At 40.0% G+C, this 15,914-nt stretch overlaps 8 protein-coding genes across 8 annotated transcripts; 5 read left to right on the plus strand and 3 right to left on the minus strand.

Annotated features, from left to right (window-relative positions):
• Positions 1-1,511: 1,511 nt before the first annotated feature.
• LOC109116890 lies at positions 1,512-2,322 on the plus strand. Its single transcript, XM_019203133.1, has 2 exons — positions 1,512-1,672; positions 1,779-2,322. The coding sequence occupies exons 1-2, from the start codon at positions 1,512-1,514 to the stop codon at positions 2,320-2,322; spliced, it is 705 nt and encodes a 234-aa protein (XP_019058678.1).
• Positions 2,323-2,978: 656 nt separating this feature from the next.
• On the plus strand, positions 2,979-3,991 carry LOC104819674. Its single transcript, XM_010549838.2, has one exon. The coding sequence runs from the start codon at positions 3,198-3,200 to the stop codon at positions 3,987-3,989; it is 792 nt and encodes a 263-aa protein (XP_010548140.1). The 5' UTR covers positions 2,979-3,197; the 3' UTR covers positions 3,990-3,991.
• Positions 3,992-5,016: 1,025 nt separating this feature from the next.
• Positions 5,017-6,222, plus strand: LOC104819673. Its single transcript, XM_010549837.1, has one exon. The coding sequence runs from the start codon at positions 5,412-5,414 to the stop codon at positions 6,156-6,158; it is 747 nt and encodes a 248-aa protein (XP_010548139.1). The 5' UTR covers positions 5,017-5,411; the 3' UTR covers positions 6,159-6,222.
• Positions 6,223-7,053: 831 nt separating this feature from the next.
• Positions 7,054-7,984, plus strand: LOC104819672. The gene has a single exon (XM_010549836.1). The coding sequence runs from the start codon at positions 7,113-7,115 to the stop codon at positions 7,899-7,901; it is 789 nt and encodes a 262-aa protein (XP_010548138.1). The 5' UTR covers positions 7,054-7,112; the 3' UTR covers positions 7,902-7,984.
• A 1,026-nt stretch (positions 7,985-9,010) lies between these two features.
• LOC104820183 lies at positions 9,011-9,841 on the plus strand. Its single transcript, XM_010550553.1, has one exon. It carries the CDS (start codon positions 9,011-9,013, stop codon positions 9,839-9,841), a length of 831 nt encoding a protein of 276 aa, XP_010548855.1.
• A 901-nt stretch (positions 9,842-10,742) lies between these two features.
• On the minus strand, positions 10,743-11,695 carry LOC104819671. Its single transcript, XM_010549834.2, has one exon. The coding sequence runs from the start codon at positions 11,693-11,695 to the stop codon at positions 10,901-10,903; it is 795 nt and encodes a 264-aa protein (XP_010548136.1). The 3' UTR covers positions 10,743-10,900.
• An 887-nt stretch (positions 11,696-12,582) lies between these two features.
• LOC104819670 lies at positions 12,583-13,394 on the minus strand. The gene has a single exon (XM_010549833.1). The coding sequence runs from the start codon at positions 13,392-13,394 to the stop codon at positions 12,585-12,587; it is 810 nt and encodes a 269-aa protein (XP_010548135.1). The 3' UTR covers positions 12,583-12,584.
• A 1,430-nt stretch (positions 13,395-14,824) lies between these two features.
• LOC104819669 lies at positions 14,825-15,839 on the minus strand. Its single transcript, XM_010549832.1, has one exon. It carries the CDS (start codon positions 15,694-15,696, stop codon positions 14,827-14,829), a length of 870 nt encoding a protein of 289 aa, XP_010548134.1. The 5' UTR covers positions 15,697-15,839; the 3' UTR covers positions 14,825-14,826.
• Between the last annotated feature and the right edge of the window lie 75 nt (positions 15,840-15,914).

A 15,914-nucleotide genomic window follows, 5' to 3' on the forward strand; every position in this document is an offset into this window, starting at 1 on the left:
GAGAGGAAAAAAAAAAAAAAAAAAAAAAACTGCAGAGGAGATATGATTGATTACCCGAAATTTACAAATGGGTGTTTCAAAGTTCAAAGTTCAAAGCTTCTCGCGGTGCTGTTTGGTCTCCCACTGCCTTTTTTTAGCAGAAAATCCAATGATGATGCTCACAGAGTTGTGTCATCCCGATGCTTTTTCCCCTTTTCTGTCAATTTCTTTTGCTTTTCTCTTCCATAGACTTATATAATATTGTCTTCCTTGTATATATATATATATATATATATATATGTGTGTGTATATATATCTTGCAGGGAGTTTACCAGGTACTGGTTACGGTTACGACAGATTCAGTATTGAGTTTCAAGAAATGATACGTTTCCAAAAACACGTGAATTCAGTTTAACCAAGAACCTCTTCGAGGATCTTGAACACTGAAATCTGCAGAGAAGGTGATCCGATTGATAAGCAAACTGAGTATACTTGTTTCTTGGACCCCAAGAAAACGGACAAGGCAATCAACTGTCGGTTTCTTACAAACTTCAGATGTCCCTGAGTTTCTTGTTGAGGTTTGATCCTCAAGTTTCAGTCAAGAAACTCATGAATGACAATGGAATCTCACTCGTATTCAACATGACACGGACCCAGTACACGTTTCTTGTCCTGATTTTGATAATCAAGTTGCCCTGATATGTAACAGCACATGTATAGATCTGAGATATTTCATCATGATATGGTTGTTAAATGTTTCAGGAAAGCTATAATGTAACCAAACACACGAGTGGCTATAAGTATAAAATAGAGAAAACGTTTATTGGCTATAAACTTCAATATGGAGTCACCTTCTTCCTCAAGGCGTCTATCGCGGCGCAGGAGGCAGAAAAGTTGCAGAGCCCTCGTGCATATACACGCTCTTATTCATGATTGTTGCATATTATGTTCATCACCCTTCTGTATCATATATATATATGTATATATATATGTACGTATATATAATTTGAGGGAGGTGTAGACAAAAGGAATCTCACCCTCATCATGATTCCAGATACAGAGCTGTGTGATCAGCAATGTCGATCCAGTGTCTCCCTCCACAAAGCTCATTCTCCCTTAAACAAAAGAAAAAGATTCTTCCATTGGCACATGAGTCATTTGAATCATATCATAAAATAATCAAAATCCACACGAGTATCATCTTGTCAGCTTGTCAATGCCTTGAGTAGACAATGATGACGGAACTACTTGTTCATATATTATATCTGAACACACATGCATGCACATGCACAAGCTTAACCACATCATCTTTATCACATGATAATGAGAGTGTGGGCGGAGGGGGGACACTCCACAGACATCGCTGATCATGAATTCAATTATTGCCAGAGGGATGAGACACTTCACACATTCCTCTGCATCTGATTTATATATATACATTGACCTGAAACAAGATGAAAGCAAAGCAGATTGACAAAAAGCAAATACCCACGTCTTCCCTCTCTTCTGAAATCAAATACAGAGACAAAACAATGGCAGCTACTCACCATGTCCGTTCTAACAGCTTTCCCTCGAGGCCACACCCTCAATCAGCTCTTGTAGAGGATCATTTGATCAGATTGAGATCCTCTGAAGCAGCCTCTACATCTTCTTCCTTTTCCATCTGCCAGAGACTAAACGGCCTTCAAGATTTGTACGCTTCCATTTACGATATGCTTCAGCTACCCTTCACCCAACAATCTCTGGCTCAGGACAAAAAACAAGAAATCCATCGAACAGATTCTTGATGGTTCTCTCAGGCTCTTGGAGGTCTGCAACATCGCCAAGGACGCTTTGTATCAGACTAAAGAGGGTCTGAATGAAATCCAATCGCTTCTGAGAAGAAAGAGAGGAGATTTAACAAGCGAGGTGAGGAAATACTTAGCCTCGAGAAAGTCCCTAAGAAAGTCACTGGAGAAAGTGATGAAGGGTTTGAAGGCCACTGAGAATCAAAGCAGCAAAGATGGAGCTTTGTTTGTGTTGGAAGAAGCTGAAGCTGTCACCATCTCTGCTTTCGATACTCTTCTGCGATTCATCTCCTCTGCTAATTCCGGAAAATGGTCATTGGTTTCAAGGCTGATGAAGCAGAGAAGAGTTTCATCATGTGAAGGAGAAGACATTGAAGCAAATGAATTTGAACAAGTGGATAAAGCATTCACCATGTTTGTCGAGAAAAAGTCGAAGCAGTCCTTCCAAGTGGAGGATGTTCAGAGCTTAGAGATGACTATTCAAGATCTTGAAGAGGGACATGAGACACTCTTTAGATCCATGGTTAGAGTTAGAGCCTCTGTACTAAATATGTGATCCTGTAAAAATCAGTTTTGAAATGAAAAAAATAAAATAAAAATCAAAGTTTCTCATATTGCTTGTTGCTTATTTTTTTTCCTTCTAGCATGATCATTCGCTATTGTCCAAGAACCAACTGAACGTAAAACAATCATTACACAAATTAGAATCTGAAAAAAAAATGCATTCGTATGTTCAAGAACAAGAAAAAAAGACAAAGGCTGGTTTCATCTTTTCTTAACTTTAGTTTAACAGTTAACTGTATTATAATGCAGATTGCAGATGATATGAATACTTACTGTAATAAAATGATAACTCAGAAAAATTAAATACGAGATGGGAGGGAGGGAGACATGAGGAATCTCACCCTCTTGGACTTAGCATCAGAAGCGTGATTATCAGAAAATGTCTATGCATTGTCCCCCTCCTCCAACCTCCACAACTCATTTCCCCATAAACTAATGAAAAGATTCTTTAGTGACTTTACCGATGAATCCTCCAAAGATAACATCAGATCTTCTCGTGCGGCTTAACCATGATTGAGAGGCAAGCTTAGCCAGCTCTTATGCATTGTCCTGCAACCATGAAATGAGACATTGTTAAGTAGCCGCTCGTGAAACTGAACCGTGATTGCTATCCAGAAAGCAGACATGAGCCGATATAATTCAGTACCGTCTCCTTTTCTTTCGGGAAAAATGACATTGCACGTTGCATTATTCTGATCATGAACACGTCTTTGTTTCTTGGGTTTGGAGGATGAGATTCCTTTTGTCTCCCACCTTGATCGTGTATATATAGATATCGAGCAGAAGGGCGATGAAGGCAAGAACATCTCAGCATTCAAACGCATTTTCTCTACCTCGAAACCAAACCAGAAGAAAAAGAGAAAAAAGATGGCAGCAACCTTCCACGTTCGTTCGAACAGCTTTCCCTCAAGGCAACACCCTCAAGCTGCTCATGTGGAAGAGCAGTTGTGCCGGTTGAGATCATCTGAAGCCACCTCCACATCTTCTTCCTCTTCTATTGGACAAAGACTAACCGACCTCCAGGATTTGCACGATTCCCTCGAGAAGCTCCTTCGCTTACCCTTCACCCAGCAAACCCTTGACAAGAAAGCCGTCGAGAAGCATCTTGATGGATCTCTCAGGATATTGGATTTCTGTAACATTACAAAGGATGCTCTGTCTCAGACAAAAGAGTGTCTCAACGAGATCCAATCAATCCTACGGAGAAAACGCGGAGATCTTTCAAGCGAGGTTAAGAAATACTTGGCCTCACGAAGATCCCTCAAGAAGTCATTCCAGAAAGTACTCAAGAGTTTGAAGGCCACTAATGGCGACGAGTCTCTGACTGTGTTTGGAGAAGCAGAAGCTGTGACAATTTCTCTGTTTGATTCTCTGTTTTCCTTCGTGTCTGAATCAACAACACCTTCTGGCAAATGGTCGCTGGTCTCGAAGCTGATGAACCATAAAAGAGTTGCATGTGAAGCACAAACTGCAAACGAGTTTGCAAAGGTTGATTCTGCATTTCAGTCCTTCACCGAGAACAAGTCTGAAAATCCGTTGAAAATGGAGGATGTGAAGAGGCTGGAGAGCTGCGTCCAAGATCTGGAAGAGGGGATCGAGTCTCTCTTCAAATCTTTGATGAAATACAGAGTCTCTCTTCTTAACACATTTGGCCACTAAGCCTGTAGAGTTCGTGTATAAGAAAGCATCATACTTGTAAATGAGTACATAGAAACAATGAATACAAGGACTTTAGCATATAACTATTTGTTATTGTTCCTTTGTAATTTCGATCCTTTTCCAATCAAAGAACAAGATCAACTAAGAAACAAACTTCTGAAAAATGTTCTGATGCAATACTGGCTTAGATTTTTTTAGCAGTTCTCACATTTTAACCAGGTGGTAAAACAGTAAAGGATGCAGTAAAATTCTAAGATTTCATACCGATGATTATAATATATGTCAGCACACGTTATCTGCAATGATAGCTCCAAAGCGTGTCCTAGTGGTCCGGGAAAACAAAGTCAGGAAACCTTACAAGTCTTCCGTGGGTGTGGTTTCACATGCCATAACCGTTGGATGTGGATCTTGTCTGAATGTGCGTGTGAATTTCCATTGGCTTAGCAACTTGTCGATGAGGCTGGAAACTGGACAACCTGCTAAATTCTTACATCAAACTGGATTTTGACATAACCTACGCATTTCGTAACAGATTTCATTCAGATTCAGTACCTCTGGAGGATGAAAAATCCTGAAAATGGTGACAACACATGTATAGATCAGACATAATCATCATGATATGGATGTTAAATGTTTCAGGGAAGTTAGAATGTAACCAAACGCACGAGTGCCTATTAGTATAAAATAATGAAAACGTTATTGGCCATACTTCAATATACAGTCACCTTCTTCCTCGGCTTCTATCACAGCACAGAAGGCAGACAAGTTGCAGAGCACTCGTGCATATACACGTTCTTATTCACGATTGTTGCATATTATATTCATCACCTTTCTGTATCACATATATATATATATATATATATATATATATATATATATTATTTGAGGAGGGAGATGTAGACAAAAGGAATCTCACCCTCATTATGATTCCAGAGACAGAGCATGTGATCAGCAATGTCGATGCAGTGTCTCCCTCCACAAGCTCATTGCCCCTTAAACAAAAGAAAAGGATTCTTCTGCGGGCACATGAGTCATTTGAATCATATCATAAAATAATCAACCCACACGAGCATCATCTTGTCAGCTTGTCAATGCCTCAAGTAGACAATGATGATGGAACTACGTGTTCATATATTATATCTGAACACACATGCATGCACATGCACAAGCTTAACTACATTATCATTATCACATAATCACAAGTTAATGAGAGTGTGGCAGGAGGGGGACATTGCACAGACATTGCTGATCATCAATTCAATTATCACCTCTTTGCCAGAGGATGAGACTCCTCACATATCCCTCTACTGTTGATATATATATTGAAGTAGATTGACAAAAAAGCTTAAACACATCTCTTCTCTCTCGCTCTCTCTCCCTCGAAAGACTTTCTCTTCTGGAAACCAATACTGAAGCAAAACAATGGCAGTTACTCACCATGTCCGCTCAAACAGCTTTCCGTCGAGGCCACACCCACAAGCTGCTCTTGTAGAGGATCATTTGATCCGACTGCGATCCTCTAAGGCAGCGTCTACATCATCTTCCTCTTCCATCTGCCAGAGATTAAACGGCCTTCAAGATTTGCACGTTTCCATTTACGATCTGCTTCAACTACCATTCACCCAACAATCTCTGGCTCAAGAGCACAACAAGAAATCCATGGAACAGATTCTTGATGGTTCTCTCAGGCTCCTGGAGGTCTGCAACATCGCCAAGGATGCTTTGTCTCAGACTAGAGAGGGTCTGAATGACATCCAATCTATTCTGAGAAGAAAGAGAGGAGATTTAACAAGCGAGGTGAAGAAATACTTAGCCTCGAGAAAGTCGCTAAGGAAGTCACTGGAGAAAGTGATGAAGGGTTTGAAGGCCACTGAGAATCAAAGCAGCAATGATGAAGCTTTGGCTGTGTTGGAAGAAGCTGAAGCTGAAACCATCTCTGTGTTCGATATTCTTCTGCGATTCATCTCCAGCTCCAAAACCAGAAAATGGTCATTGGTTTCAAGGCTGATGAAGCAGAGAAGAGTTTCATCATGTGTAGGAGAAGTCACTGAAGTAAATGAATTTGAAGAAGTGGAAAAAGAATTCACCATGTTTGTCGAGAAAAAGTCGAAGCAATCCTTCAAAATGGATGATGTTCAGAAGCTTAGAGATGAGCATTCAAGATCTTGAAGAGGGACTTGAAACACTCTTTAAATCCCTGATTAGAGTTAGATCATCTGTACTAAATATGTGATCCTGTAAAAAATGAGTTTTGAAATGAAAAAAAAAAAATCAAAATTTCTCATATTTTTCTTGTTGCTCGTTTTTTTTTTCTTTTAACATGATCATTCGCTACTGTTCAAGAACCAACTGAACAAAAAAGCATCATGGCACAAATCAGAATCTAAAAAAAACATGGATTCGTATATTCAAGAACAAGAGACGACAAAGGCTGGTTTCATCTTTCCTTAACTTTAGTTTACCAGTTAACTATACTATATTATAATGCAGATTGCAGATGATATGAATACTTACTGTAATAAAATGATAACTCAGAAAATTATATGTGAGATGGGTGGGAGGGAGACATGAGGAATCTCATCCTCTTGCACTTAGCATCAGAAACGTGATTATAATGTGAAATACACACAAGGAGTACCAGATTATGTCTATGCAGTGTTTCCCTCCTCCAAACTCCACAACTCATTTCCCATAAACTAATGAAAAGATTCTTTAGGTACCTAACCGATGGATGGATCCTTCAAAGATAACATCAGATCTTCACCAGCGGCATAACCATCATTGGGAGACAAGCCAGCTCTTATTCATTGTCCTGCAACCATGAAATGAGACATTGTTTAATTGCCATTCGTGTATTTGAATGTGATTGCTATGCAGAACGCAGACATGATCCGATATAATTCACTATCATCTCTTTTTATTGCGCAAACATCGCTTGCATTATTATAATCATGAACACGTCTTTGCTTCTTGGTTTTGGAGGATGAGATTCCTTGTGTCTCCCTCCTTGACCGTGTATATATAGATATGAAGCAGAAGGGCAATGAAGGCAAGAACATCTTACCACTCGAAAGCATTTTCACTACCTCGAAACCAAACCAGAAGGCCCAAAAAAAAAAAAAGATGGCAGCAACCTTCCACGTTCGATCTAACAGCTTTCCCTCAAGGCAACACCCTCAAGCTGCTCATGTGGAAGAGCAGTTGTGCCGGTTGAGATCCTCTGAAGCCGTTTCTACATCTTCTTCCTCTTCTATCTGTCAAAGACTAAACGGCCTTCAAGATTTGCATGATTCCCTTGAGAAGCTCCTTCGCTTACCCTTCACCGAACAAACCCTTGACAAGAAAGCCGTCGAGCATCTTCTTGATGGATCTCTCAGGATATTGGATTTCTGCAACATTTCCAAAGATGCTTTGTCACAGATAAAAGAGGGTCTCAATGAGATCCAATCAATTCTACGGAGAAAACGCGGAGATCTTTCAAGTCAGATTAAGAAGTATTTGGCTTCAAGAAGATCTCTCAAGAAGTCATTCCAGAAAGTCCTCAAGGGTTTGAAAGTAAATGGTGACGAGTCTCTGGCTGTGTTTGGAGAAGCAGAAGATCTGACAATTTCCACGTTTCAATCTGTGTTTTCTTTCGTGTCTGAATCATCAACGCCTTCTGGAAAATGGTCGCTGGTCTCAAAGCTGATTAACCAGAAAAGAGTTGCAAGCGAAGCACAAGCTACAAATGAGTTTGCAGAGCTTGATTCTGCATTTCAATCATTCATTGAGAAGAAGTCTCAAAAGTCGTTGGAAATGGAGGATGTAAAGAAGTTGGAGACTTGCGTTCAAGATCTGGAAGAGGGGATTGATTCTCTTTTCAAATCTTTGATGAAATACAGAGTCTCTCTTCTTAACACCTTAAGCCACTAGTCTACAGCCTGTAGAAATTGTATGGAAGAAAGTTACCATACTTGTAAATGAGTACATAAAAAACGAATACAAGAAATTTCCCATATAACTGTTTGTTGTTTGCCTTCTTTTCTTTTTCGTTTCCTTAATTTTGCAATTCATTTCTTATCAAAGAACAAAACCTGGCAAGAAACAAGAACACAAAAGTCTGATTCAACAAACAATTGAACTGTGAATCTGTATCTGTCTTGAGAATCTTAAATTTCACCGTCTTATCTTCATGGTGAAAGTTTTTTCTTTTTACGTTGAAGGAAATGTCAAGCACATGAATCCACAAACATTGAGATTCCCACACGTTTTCTGCAATAAACAGTTCAAAGCATGTGCCTTTGGCGGGGAACATTCCAGAGTACTCAACACACACACAAATAAAAGTAGATGAACCTTAGGAAGTCATCGATAATGTTTTGTTAAGACAGCGTGCGCATTCACATGCCATAATCGAAGCTAAGGATCTTGTCGGAACTCCATTGAAAAAAAAAGATGAGGACTTTATAATAAAATATGCAGACACACGGTTTGATTTTAATACATGTTTCCAAACTACCACGCAACAGACTTAGACAAGATCCGAGCCCATGAATATATATATATATATATATGCACATGTTTGTTAGCGCGAATATTTGCACGTTTGGTGCGAATGCTCGCCGGCATAAACTCATTACCCCATATAAAAGTAATGAAAATATTATTTACTTACTTAACAGATGGATGGACCCTACAAAGATAACATGAGATCTTCACTAGAGAGAGACAAGCCAGCTCTTATGCATTGTCCTGCAACGTGAAATGAGACATTGTTTAATATCCACTCGTGCAATATCTTATAAAGAAACTATTTTTTTAACACCTTCACCATACGGATCTCTGATCTGTGAGAATGGCTGGAGGGAGACACACAACGAACAAACCGGAGATCTAAATCCAGATCAAGCTGTTAATATATTCTTGAAGATGCCTCTATTGTCTCCCTGGTTATGCAATATATAAAGATGAGATGACCAAGAAGAAGGGCAAAAACCAAAATAATCCCTTCGCTTCTCCTCAGAAATCAGAAGAACAAAAAAATGGCATCTTTCCATGTCCGTTCAAACAGCTTGCCTTCGAACCCGAGCCCATTGGTTGCTCAAGTCAACGAGCACTTGACCCGATTGAGATCTTCTGAATCTGCCTCTACATCCTCATCTTCAATCTGCCAAAAGCTAAACGATGTTCAAGATCTGCAAAACTGTATCAACAAGATGCTGCAGCAATCTTCCCACCAACAAGCTTTGTCACAAGAACAGAACAGGAAAACGGTCCTGGAGCTTCTCGATGGTTCATTGAGGTTCTTGGATGTCTGTAACGTTGCCAAGGATGCACTGTCAAACACGAAAGAGAGCCTTAGAGATGTCCAATCGGCAGTCCGAAGAAAAAGTGATGGTTTCTTCACAGAGGTCAAGAAATACTTAGCCTCCAGGAGATCGCTTAAGAAGTCATTCCAGAATGTTTCAAGAAGCTTGAAGACAACAGATATAAAACAAAACGAAGATGAAACCTTGACGATCTTGATGGAGGCCGAGGTAGTTACAGCTGATGTGCTTGCATGGTTCTTGAGCTTTATTTCTGGTTCTAAGGCACAGTCAAAGTCAAGCAGTAAATGGTCATTGGTCTCGAAGCTGGTCAGGCAAAAGAGAGTAGCCTGCGAGGAAGAAGAAGAAAGCAGCACAAGAAACGAGTTCTCCAAAGTGGATTCAGTATTGCTTTCACTCACTCAGACAAAATCGGAAAAGGGCATGAAAATGGAGGGTCTTCAGAGCTTGGAGATGATCATTGAAGATGTCGAGCAAGGACTTGAGTGCCTATTCAGAAGCTTGATAAAACTCAGAGTCTCTGTCCTTAACATTTTGGGCAACTAGTTTGTAGAAATCAATGACCAAATCTACATGTAAACTGTTTTGGAAATGACATAAAGATCCATCTCTTGTCTTGTTCATCGCGATTTTTCTCCTCGTTTTCTTATATGTTTCGCCACAATCAGACAAATCCATCGATCAATAACAAACAACAGATCAAAAGATCAAATAAACCCAAATCATACAGCAAAAAGTTGAAGAAGAAACGGAGAGATAAGAGGATAGTTCAGACCAGAGATAAGAGGATAGTTCAGACCTCCCGAATTCCAGTAAATTTCTGTCATGGGCCTCGATGTAATGACTAAGATTGACGAGGGCTTGCAGGAAAACAGGTCAAGCCTTCGCCTTTTTTTCTTTAAACAAAAAAAAGAGGATTTTTTTTCCCACTGGAGTTCTTCTGGGCCAAACGAGCCCCGGAAAAATTACAAATTCATTCATGGGTTTACCTTTATAAGTTGCGTTTGTGAGTTTTTTTTTGGAGATTTGAGCCCAAATCTACAATGCAAATAAAATTCTGGAGCTTCGCCAACAATAATGGTTTTGCTCCATAGGGTTTGCATCGACGATCTTTTCAAAGCCGGTCTTGTCTCTTAGACTGACGATGGATGGATCATTTTGGTGCTTAAATCGTCAAATGCAGGATTTACTCTTCAAGGTATTTGTATTCACTCTTGTCATTCGCCTACGTTTCTCAGGTTTATGATCAGATTGTGTGTTAATCTGAATTTCATAACGAAGTGAGCCTTTTGAAGTATCTTGTACCACCAAAAGGTTTACCATTTCCTTGCTTAATGATTAGGGAAATAGGATTTGGCAATCTTTTGCCCTTTTCAAGTCTACACATTTGCAGATTCTCAGATAAACTGTTCGTTGAATTGGAGCATGTGTCATGTTTCTTGCCAGGTTTTGTTCTTTGACGGGAAATGAATCGCAAAATTAAGGGGGAAAGAACAGAAGAAGCAACAAGAACACACAGTTATATAGAAAATTTTTCTTGTATTCGTTGTTTCTATGTACTCATTTTAAAAGTATGATGCTTTTTTTGGTACAATCTCTATAGGCTCAGTGGCCAAAGGTGTTAAGAAGAGAGACTCTGTATTTCATCAAAGATTTAAAGAGAGACTCAATCCCTTCTTCCAGATCTTGGACGCAGCTCTCCAACTTCTTCACACCCTCCATTTTCAACGAAGTTTCAGACTTCTTCTCGATGAACAACTGAAATGCAGAATCAAGCTCTGCAAACTCGTTTGCAGTTTGTGCTTCACACGCAACTCTTTTACGGTTCATCAGCTTCGAGACCAGCGACCATTTGCCAGAAGGTGTCGATGATTCAGACACGAAGGAAAACAGAGAACGGAACAGAGAAATTGTCAGAGCTTCTGCTTCTCCGAACACAGCCTGAGACTCGTCGCTATTAGTGACCTTCAAACTCTTGAGGAGTTTGTGGAATGACTTCTTGAGGGATCTTCTTAAGGCCAAGTATTTCTTAACTTCGCTTGACAGATCTCCGCGTTTTCTTCGTAGAATTGATTGGATCTCCTTGAGACACTCTTTTGTCTGAGACAAAGCATCTTTGGAAATGTTGCAGAAATCCAATATCCTGAGAGATCCATCAAGAAGATGCTCGACGGCTTTATTGTCAAGGGTTTGCTCGGTGACGGGTAAGCGAAGGAGCTTCTCGAGGGAATCGTACAAATCTTGAACATCGCTAAGTCTTTGTCCGATACAAGAGGAAGAAGATGATGTAGAAGCGGCTTCAGAGGATCTCAATCTGATCAACTGCTCGTTTACATGAGCAGCTTGAGGGTGTGGCCTCGAGGGAAAGCTGTTAGAACGAACGTGGAAGGTTGCTGCCATCTTTTTTTTTTCTTGCTTCTGGTTTGTTTTCGAGGTAGAGAAAATGCGTTTGAGTGGTAAGATGTTCTTGCCTTCATCGCCATTCTGCTCCATATCTATATATACACGATCAAGGAGGAGACAAAAGGAATCCCATCCTCCAAACCCAAGAAACAAAGACGTGTTCATGTTAGAATAATGCAACGTGCAATGTCATTTTTCCCGAAAGAAAAGGAGATGATACTGAATTATATCGGATCATGTCTGCTTTCTGCATAGCAATCACGTTTCAGTTACACGAGTGGCTATTAAACAATGTCTCATTTCATGGTTGCAGGACAATGCGTAAGAGCTGGCTTGCCTCTCAATCATGGTTAAGCCGCTCGTGAAGATCCGATGTTATCATTGAAGGGCCCGTCCATCGGTTAGGTAACTAAAGGATCTTTTCATTAGTTTATGGGGAAATGAGTTGTGGAGTTTGGAGGAGGGAGACACTGCATAGACATTTTCTGGTACTCCTTGTGTGTATTTCACATTATAATCACGTTTCAGATGCTAAGTTCCAGAGGTTGAGATTCCTCATATCTCCCTCCCACCCATCTCATATTTAATTTTCTTAGTTATCATTTTATTACAGTAAGTATTCATATCATCTAGATGCATTAAATAATATAGTTAACACATTAAATTAAAGTGAAGGAAAGATGAAACCAGCCTTTGTCATTTTTTCTTGTTCTTGAATATACAAATGAATTTTTTTTTCAGATTCTGATTTGTGCAATGATACTTTTATGTTCAGTTCGTTCTGGAGCAATAGCGAATGATCATGTTAGTAGAAAAAACGAGCAACAATAAAAAAAATATGAGAAACTTCGATGTTTTTTTCATTTCAAAACTGCTTTTTACAGGATCACATATTTAGTACAGAGGCTCTAATTCTAATCATGGATCTAAAGAGTGTCTCAAGTCCCTCTTCAAGATCTTGAATAGTCATCTCTAAGCTCTGCACATCCTCCACTTTGAAGGACTGCTTCGACTTTTTCTCGACAAACATGGTGAATGCATTATCCACTTGTTCAAATTCATTTGCTTCAATGTCTTCTCCTTCACATGATGAAACTCTTCTCTGCTTCATCAGCCTTGAAACCAATGACCATTTTCCGGAATTAGCAGAGGAGATGAATCGCAGAAGAGTATCGAAAGCAGAGATGGTGACAGCTTCAGCTTCTTCCAACACAGCCAAAGCTTCATCATTGCTGCTTTGATTCTCAGTGGCCTTCAAACCCTTCATCACTTTCTCCAGTGACTTTCTTAACGACTTTCTCGAGGCTAAGTATTTCCTCACCTCGCTTGTTAAATCTCCTCTCTTTCTTCTCAGAAGCGATTGGATTTCATTCAGACCCTCTTTAGTCTGATACAAAGCGTCCTTGGCGATGTTGCAGACCTCCAAGAGCCTGAGAGAACCATCAAGAATCTGTTCGATGGATTTCTTGTTTTTCTCCTGAGCCAGAGATTGTTGGGTGAATGGTAGCTGAAGCAGATCGTAAATGGAAACGTGCAAATCTTGAAGGCCATTTAATCTCTGGCAGATGCAAGAGGAAGATGATGTAGACGCTGCTTCAGAGGATCGGAATCTGATCAAATGATCCTCTACAAGAGCAGCTTGTGGGTGTGGCCTCGAGGGGAAGCTGTTAGAGCGGACATGGTGAGTAACTGCCATTGTTTTGCTTCAGTATTGGTTTCCAGAAGAGAAAGGCTTTCGAGGGGGAGAGAGAGAGAGAGAAGATGGGTGTTTAAGCTTTTTCTTAATCTGATTTGCTTTCATCGTGTTTCAGGTCAATATATATCAACAGTAGAGGAATATGTGAGGAGTCTCATCCTCTGGCAAAGAGGTGATAATTGAATTGATGATCAGCAATGTCTGTGCAATGTCCCCCTCCTGCCACACTCTCATTAACTTGTGATTATGTGATAATGATAATGTAGTTAAGCTTGTGCATGTGCATGCATGTGTGTTCAGATATAATATATGAACACGTAGTTCCATCATCATTGTCTACTTGAGGCATTGACAAGCTGACAAGATGATGCTCGTGTGGGTTGATTATTTTATGATATGATTCAAATGACTCATGTGCCCATAGAAGAATCCTTTTCTTTTGTTTAAGGGGCAATGAGCTTGTGGAGGGAGACACTGCATCGACATTGCTGATCACATGCTCTGTCTCTGGAATCATAATGAGGGTGAGATTCCTTTTGTCTACATCTCCCTCCTCAAATAATATATATATATATATATATATATATATATATGATACAGAAAGGTGATGAATATAATATGCAACAATCATGAATAAGAACGTGTATATGCACGAGTGCTCTGCAACTTGTTTGCCTTCTGTGCTGTCATAGAAGCCGAGGAAGAAGGTGACCCTATATTGAAGTACGGCCAATAACGTTTTCATTATTTTATACTAATAGGCACTCGTGCGTTTGGTTACATTCTAACTTCCCTGAAACATTTAACATCCATATCATGATGATTATGACAGATCTATACATGTGTTGTCACCATTTTCAGGATTTTTCATCCTCCAGAGGTACTGAATCTGAATGAAATCTGTTACGAAATGCGTAGGTTATGTCAAAATCCAGTTTGATGTAAGAATTTAGCAAGCTGTCCAGTTTCCAGCCTCATCGACAAGTTTCTAAGCCAATGGACATTCACACGCGCATTCAGACAAGATCCACATCCAACTGTTATGGCATGTGAAACCACACCTACGGAAGACTTGTAAGGTTTCCTGACTTTGTTTTCCCGGACCACTAGGACACGCTTTGGAGCTATCATTGCAGATAACGTGTGCTGAAAAATATTATAATCATCGGTATGAAATCTTAGAATTTTACTGCATCCTTTACTGTTAAACCACCTGGTTAAACTGTGAGAACTGCTAAAACAATTTAAGCCAGTATTGCATCAGAACATTTTTCAGAAGTATGTTTCTTAGTTAATCTTGTTCTTTGATTGGAAAAGGATCAAAATTACAAAGGAACAGTAACAAATAGTTATATGCTAAATTCCTTGTATTCATTGTTTCTATGTACTCATTTACAAGTATGATGCTTTCTTATACACGAACTCTACAGGCTTAGTGGCCAAATGTGTTAAGAAGAGAGACTCTGTATTTCATCAAAGATTTGAAGAGAGACTCGATCCCCTCTTCCAGATCTTGGACGCAGCTCTCCAGCCTCTTCACATCCTCCATTTTCAACGTATTTTCAGACTTGTTCTCGGTGAAGGACTGAAATGCAGAATCAACCTTTGCAAACTCGTTTGCAGTTTGTGCTTCACATGCAACTCTTTTATGGTTCATCAGCTTCGAGACCAGCGACCATTTGCCAGAAGGTGTTGTTGATTCAGACACGAAGGAAAACAGAGAATCAAACAGAGAAATTGTCAGACCTTCAGCTTCTCCAAACACAGTCAGAGATTCGTCGCCATTGGTGGCCTCCAAACTCTTGAGTACTTTCTGGAATGACTTCTTGAGGGATCTTCGTGAGGCCAAGTATTTCTTAACTTCGCTCGAAAGATCTCCACGTTTTCTCCGTAGAATTGATTGGATCTCGTTGAGACACTCTTTTGTCTGAGACAAAGCATCCTTTGTCATGTTGCAGAGGTCCAAGATCCTGAGAGATCCATCAAGAAGCTTCTCGACGGCTTTCTTGTCAAGGGTTTGCTGGGTGAAGGGTAAGCGAAGGAGCTTCTCGAGGGAATCGTGCAAATCCTGGAGGTCGGTTAGTCTTTGTCCAATAGAAGAGGAAGAAGATGTAGAGGTGGCTTCAGAAGATCTCAACCGGCACAACTGCTCTTCCACATGAGCAGCTTGAGGGTGTTGCCTTGAGGGAAAGCTGTTCGAACGAATGTGGAAGGTTGCTGCCATCTTTTTTGCTGTTTTTCTTCTGGTTTGGTATTGAAATAGAGAAAATGCGTTTGAGTGCTGAGATGTTTTTGCCTTCATCGCCTTTCTGCTCGATATCTATATATACACGATCAAGGTGGGAGACAAAAGGAATCTCATCCTCCAAACCCAAGAAACAAAGACGTGTTAATGATCAGAATAATGCAACGTGCAATGTCATTTTTCCCGAAAGAAAAGGAGACGGTACTGAATTATATCGGATCATGTCTGCTTTCTGCATAGCAATCACGGTTCAGTTACACGAGTGGCTATTAAAC

This window comes from Tarenaya hassleriana, unplaced genomic scaffold, assembly GCF_000463585.1.
Source record: "Tarenaya hassleriana unplaced genomic scaffold, ASM46358v1 Cleome3, whole genome shotgun sequence".
NCBI classification, from domain to species: Eukaryota; Viridiplantae; Streptophyta; class Magnoliopsida; order Brassicales; family Cleomaceae; genus Tarenaya; species Tarenaya hassleriana.

Excerpts from the sequence above, each read along its gene's own strand:
- LOC109116890 (XM_019203133.1), top strand. The coding sequence starts at position 1,512 with ATGGCAGCTACTCACCATGTCCGTTCTAACAGCTTTCCCTCGAGGCCA. Across the intron at positions 1,673-1,778 it reads CTAAACGGCCTTCAAGATTT|GCTCTTGGAGGTCTGCAACA; the intron begins GTACGCTTCCAT and ends TGGTTCTCTCAG.
- LOC104819674 (XM_010549838.2), top strand. The coding sequence starts at position 3,198 with ATGGCAGCAACCTTCCACGTTCGTTCGAACAGCTTTCCCTCAAGGCAA.
- LOC104819673 (XM_010549837.1), top strand. The coding sequence starts at position 5,412 with ATGGCAGTTACTCACCATGTCCGCTCAAACAGCTTTCCGTCGAGGCCA.
- LOC104819672 (XM_010549836.1), top strand. The coding sequence starts at position 7,113 with ATGGCAGCAACCTTCCACGTTCGATCTAACAGCTTTCCCTCAAGGCAA.
- LOC104820183 (XM_010550553.1), top strand. The coding sequence starts at position 9,011 with ATGGCATCTTTCCATGTCCGTTCAAACAGCTTGCCTTCGAACCCGAGC.
- LOC104819671 (XM_010549834.2), bottom strand. The coding sequence starts at position 11,695 with ATGGCAGCAACCTTCCACGTTCGTTCTAACAGCTTTCCCTCGAGGCCA.
- LOC104819670 (XM_010549833.1), bottom strand. The coding sequence starts at position 13,394 with ATGGCAGTTACTCACCATGTCCGCTCTAACAGCTTCCCCTCGAGGCCA.
- LOC104819669 (XM_010549832.1), bottom strand. The coding sequence starts at position 15,696 with ATGAAGGCAAAAACATCTCAGCACTCAAACGCATTTTCTCTATTTCAA.